The sequence below is a fragment of the Amphiprion ocellaris genome, chromosome 18 (assembly GCF_022539595.1).
Source record: "Amphiprion ocellaris isolate individual 3 ecotype Okinawa chromosome 18, ASM2253959v1, whole genome shotgun sequence".
NCBI classification, from domain to species: domain Eukaryota; kingdom Metazoa; phylum Chordata; class Actinopteri; family Pomacentridae; genus Amphiprion; species Amphiprion ocellaris.
In genome coordinates, this window is record NC_072783.1 from 13,555,989 (window position 1) to 13,561,219 (window position 5,231).

General features: G+C 39.1%; 1 protein-coding gene across 1 annotated transcript; it reads left to right on the forward strand.

Moving 5' to 3' along the window:
• Positions 1-203: 203 nt before the first annotated feature.
• On the forward strand, positions 204-4,456 carry pts (6-pyruvoyltetrahydropterin synthase). Its single transcript, XM_023264349.3, has 6 exons — positions 204-399; positions 1,517-1,596; positions 1,726-1,748; positions 2,428-2,484; positions 3,273-3,343; positions 3,434-4,456. Exons 1-6 carry the CDS (start codon positions 209-211, stop codon positions 3,555-3,557), a joined length of 546 nt encoding a protein of 181 aa, XP_023120117.2. The 5' UTR covers positions 204-208; the 3' UTR covers positions 3,558-4,456.
• Positions 4,457-5,231: the final 775 nt, after the last annotated feature.

Genomic DNA, 5,231 nt, shown 5'->3' on the forward strand with positions numbered 1-5,231 from the left:
GCGGCCCACTGGAGATCAAATTGTGGCCCCTGGACTAAAAAGAGCTTGACACCCCTAGGTTCAGTGGTGAAGTAATTTTAATCCACAGTAATTGAGATAGTGTGTTGGTTTTGCTGTTACTAAACCACATTATCCGGAGGGCTTTCCATGCGCATCTCCGACATGTGACTTGTATTTACCCCTTGGTTTGAACCAATGAGCGGGCAGCATGAGTCACGGGGGGCGGAGCTTTGTCAGCAGCCGACTTCTGTGTGTCCGGCTCTCGCTGCAGATTATTCTGGATCTGTCTCCGTCTCAGCTTCTGATCATGGCCGGATCCTCTGAGAGACACGGTTCGGTGGAGCGCATCGGATACATCACGAGAGTCCAGAGCTTCAGCGCCTGTCATCGGCTCCACAGGTACCTCCCCCTCCTCCCCCACAGACCGCTGTGTGTGATAGGAGGCAGGCTGGTACAGATTCACAACACAGATGTGTTCATTTCTGACGCCGAATGAAAGTAATAGTCCTCTGAAAGTGGAGGTTTGCATTTGACACTGATCTGCAACTGTTTTCAGAATAAGCGAGAGAGAAACAGTAAAATCTGCTGTTTATAGCACAGATGTTGGCGCTGCATAAGGAGCGATAATCTCAGCTGTCGAAGAGGAGATTTGTCCCTGCTGAGTTAGTGTTTTAGTTGAATGAAACCTGTGGCGTCAGCAGCAAACTTGTGGGATTTGTAGTTTTTTGGAACCATTGAAAGACGCTGTTGCTGCCTTCATGTTCAGGTGGCGCTGTCGTAAAAAAGAACTATCTTACTCAGTTCAAACCTCCAAATAAATCAAACATAAAACACGAATTACATTATTTTGTTAACAATGTCGCTTTGTAGCATTTTACTTGGCTTATTATATTCTTGGATATAGCACTAGTTCATGCTATGTTAATAAACACCCTTCATCATACACCATTCAGCTTGTTCATTTGTTGGTAGGTTCAAATGAACAATCTGTAGGTACATTACAAGTGGCATACTTTGTAATAGTAGTGTAAATATGAAATAACAGAAAGAAATCAGGGCTGAGCAGTACAGCTGAAAAGTTTGTCATGATAACATATTTCATTTCAGTTGATAATTGATAGTTGATAGTTGATAATTATTTGTGGGTTTTTTTTTTATTTACCTAGTTTTGACAAAGACCAGGAGGAGAAAGGTTTCATTTAAATATAAACACTCAAATTGGATTTAATCACTTATATTTATCAAGGTACAAATGTAAACTTTAAAGCTTTTAATCACATCTCAGTTTTGCATGAAAGACACTTCTGATCACAATAATACTAGACTGTACTCCCAGTTTATACATTTAGAAGTTTCTGTGTATGTGAGATGTCCCTAAAGGCAGCAGGCATCAATAAACCCTTGGCCCCTTTTTCTTTGTTTGACTGGAAAATCACTGGTTTAAAGTGCAAGTGAGGACAAAAAAACACCACCGGCGCAACGGAATATACTTACTGTTCCCTTGTATCTTTCTTAGTGTTCACTTGACCGACACGGAGAATAAAGAAGTGTACGGAAAGTGCAACAATCCTAACGGCCATGGACACAACTACAAAGGTTTGTTGTGCTCTGTTATGGAATCCTGTTATGTAACATATGATAAGTATAAATAATTTCTGTGGCCACAGAAACAGCTGCTGTTTCTGTGGCCACTTGTTCATTCAATGTTTTCATTTCTCTCCACAGTGGAGGTAACTGTAAGTGGAAAGGTGAGTATTTAAGAGGTATTTCTATGAGGACCCCAGATCATACTAAAGATACTGAATCTAGATAAACATAGTCATATGAGGTGTGACAAAAAAGAAAGAGGAAATTGGTCTCTTATCACACAAATCAGAAGCAACATGGTGATGAAGTGCATCATAGTGTTGCCCAGCGGGGAGCAAACAATGTCCTGTAGACATGTCTGGGAGTGGCACTAGAGGTTCAGAACGGGGTGAGATCACCCAAAACCAGGACATCCCTAAACAACAAGAAGTGATGCCAATCATTCAAACTGGTGCAGAGTCATTGCAGACGGATGATCAGAATGATGGCTGACCAACTGGGATTGAATAGAGTCAGTCAGAACCATCTTACTGGATGATTCGGGTCATGACCAACTCTCTATCCATTCCAAGGTAATCCCCTGGTTTTAGGTCATCCGCCGTTTCATCCTGTCCCATTCTGAACCTCTTGACACATTTACGGGACATGGTTTGCTCCTTGTACACATCCTTCAGCATGGCAAAGGTTTCTGCAGGAGTTTTTCACAAGTTAGTCAAGAACTTGATGACCTGCTTCTGATCAGCAAACCAATGTCCCATTTCTTTTTTTGTCATACCTCGTAGATATATTGACTTGTTGTGGTTACACATATAACCCTGTATTCTGGATGTACATTGACAGATCGATCCTGTAACCGGCATGGTCATGAACCTGACAGACCTGAAGAAATGTATTGAGGTAACATTTTTTAACATCACTGGCTTTTTCTAAATGGGAAATTTGGCTAAATATTTTACATAAATAGAACAGCAAAGATGCACTAATATGTCTGTGCAGAGAAAAGACTGGTGAATGTGACAAAGCACAATGTTTAATGTCAAATGCAAACTGATTTCAACAATTTATTTTGCATTGACATTGGTTTGATGAAGGCTCTTTCTGGTGCTGAGTTGCTATATCTGAAGTATGAGTTAGTCCTAAAAACGAGTATGCTGTGGTTGGTATTTAGCACATTTGTTATGTCAGAGAAAAGCTGATACTTGCTCATATTTTATGTTCATTCTTCCAGTGAAGAGGCATGTTTGGTGGCTTCACTAAACCTCAGCTGTGTGTACAGATTGGGGGAACTACATAATTGGTTTTGTTAATATGAGGGAGCTATTTCACTACATGTTGCTATTAAAGCCAGTAATTAATATGAAACATTAACAAGTGCAGCTACAAAGAGATGTGACTTGATTTATTTATTAACCTTGGAACTTTATAAATGTTCCAGGTTATAAAACAGATGGAAACTAAAGCATTATGTGGACACCTAAAGTGTCATGTAGTATTGTAGCACTTTGAGATTTTATATGTAAAGTGCATTATAAATTAAAGGCATTATTATTATTATTATTATTCATGTGTGAAAAGAGCATTTCTCTACCCATGAAACACTTTTTACTACAAACACCTGCTGTACTTCCTGTGAAGTACATTAGGTATTGACTAATTCATGAACTGATGAATTGATCTCCCTGCAGGAAGTCATTATGATTCCACTGGACCATAAAAACCTGGATAAAGACGTCCCTTTCTTTGCCAGTGTTGTCAGGTATGTGTCCTTCCAATTGCTTTCACAGTACTTCCTACAGACTAAATACACATTTGTTTTCACTGAAACTTCTTCCTTCTCTTCTGTTAGTACAACAGAGAATGTGGCTGTTTACATCTGGGACAACATGGCAAAGGTGCTTCCGCCCAACCTGCTTTATGAGATCAAGATATATGAGACGGATAAAAACATCGTCATATATCGAGGAGAGTAGACATCTGAGTGCTCATATTGTGGTTGGTGTAGTCGCCTTAAAGTGCTATTAATTTCTCTCTGTTTAACTGCACTGTCCGCTTACAGATGACTGAAGACTCAGTGGATGTTTTTACTTTTCTATACCAAAGATTGCGTCGCAAATCCAAATGTTTAATATTCTTGTACAAATTTTATTCTTGTAAAGGTGGATGACCTTTAGACCAGTGATCTTTTTGGTTTATGACTGCTTAAAACAAAACAAGGTGGTCATGGGAACAATGTGAAAAATGGTGAATATGCAGATCATTGCTGTGGACTAATCACGTTACTTAAAACTTGGTTCTGAACGGTGGTTTTAGCCTCTGTGTCCTCTGCTCTCTGTGTCGAAACTGTTTACATGAGTGAAGTTTTATTTTCATCAACCAAACACCAGCAGCAATGGAGACAGGACACAGCTGTTGAACAAGCACAGACTTGCACAGCTGTAGACTCCACAGTATGCTAATTTTAACCAAACATTAACTCACTATAAATGTACATATTTGACTTTACTGTATGTGTCAGTTGTGGTGGGGGCAATAACCGACATCACTTTGTACCTAGTTGCTTTGTTTTATTTAGTTAGAGGACAAAGGTGTATAAAGGGGTTCCAACTGATTTACACCCTCACAGTTTTCCAGAAGTCTCTACTGAAACAAAGTCATTACTTCATACATGGTGGGAGCTTATCCCAACGTTACACCTTCATATATCTGATGGTTGATGCCTTGGTTCCCTATCATGTATCCATCAGATCCATAGAAATACTGACATCTAGTGGTTGTGCAGCTCTCAACTTGCTGCTTTAGACTTGACTGTGTAGCTGTTCTGACACTGAATTTATTTCTGACAATAAATGCAAAGTGTTTTTTGAAAGTGTGAATGAAGGATTTATTTTGCTAGGAATTTGACTCAACAATCTCACCTCCTTTATTTAGTGGCTGATCTGGATCTTCAGCTGTATTAGCAGATGAATGCTACCTTGTCTTCAGGAAATTTCTTGATACATGACCTTCAATCTGTGTCGAGATAGTGTAACTTTTAATTGCTACTATTTTGGTATGGAAGTATAATGAGCCTTTTTTTTTTACACATGCTGCAAGTGTATGTCCCTTGGAGGTGACTGAGCACCACACTAAACCTGAAATGATTCTTGAACCTGCATTTAATGTCATGGCTGATATATTGGTTGTCTCACAAATAGTATATACTATATCATTGAAGACATTGCTAGACTGAGCAAACAGATGAACTCCAGCATGTAGGTTAGATCACTGTTATTCTCTGGTTCTGGTTGATCCAAGAACACAGTTAATGAGCTCCAGTATTCTGCAGCACGACTCCTGAGTAAGACTTGAAGGAGAACAAACACTATGCCTATTTTTAAAGTCTTATTTTTTAAATCCATTAATTAGTTTAAACTGCAGGACATGGTCCTGTGCCAGACTATATGAGAAAGGCTTTTATTTAATAAACCAGAAAGGTCACGTGGAGCCTCAGATGCTGCTACTGTGACCACTTGCTGTTTCCACCAAGCATATTTTCTAAAATTAATATCCCTGTTTAGCTTACTCTGTTGAATGAAGTATACGCTACCGGTCAAAAGTTTTAGAACACCCCATTTTTTTCAGTTTTTATTGAAAATTCTATATGT

Bases quoted from the DNA above. Each gene is read 5' to 3' on its own strand.
- pts (XM_023264349.3), top strand. From the start codon at position 209: ATGAGTCACGGGGGGCGGAGCTTTGTCAGCAGCCGACTTCTGTGTGTC. The intron at 1,749-2,427 runs GTGAGTATTTAA...GTACATTGACAG, and splicing joins AGGTAACTGTAAGTGGAAAG to ATCGATCCTGTAACCGGCAT. The intron at 2,485-3,272 runs GTAACATTTTTT...ATCTCCCTGCAG, and splicing joins ACCTGAAGAAATGTATTGAG to GAAGTCATTATGATTCCACT.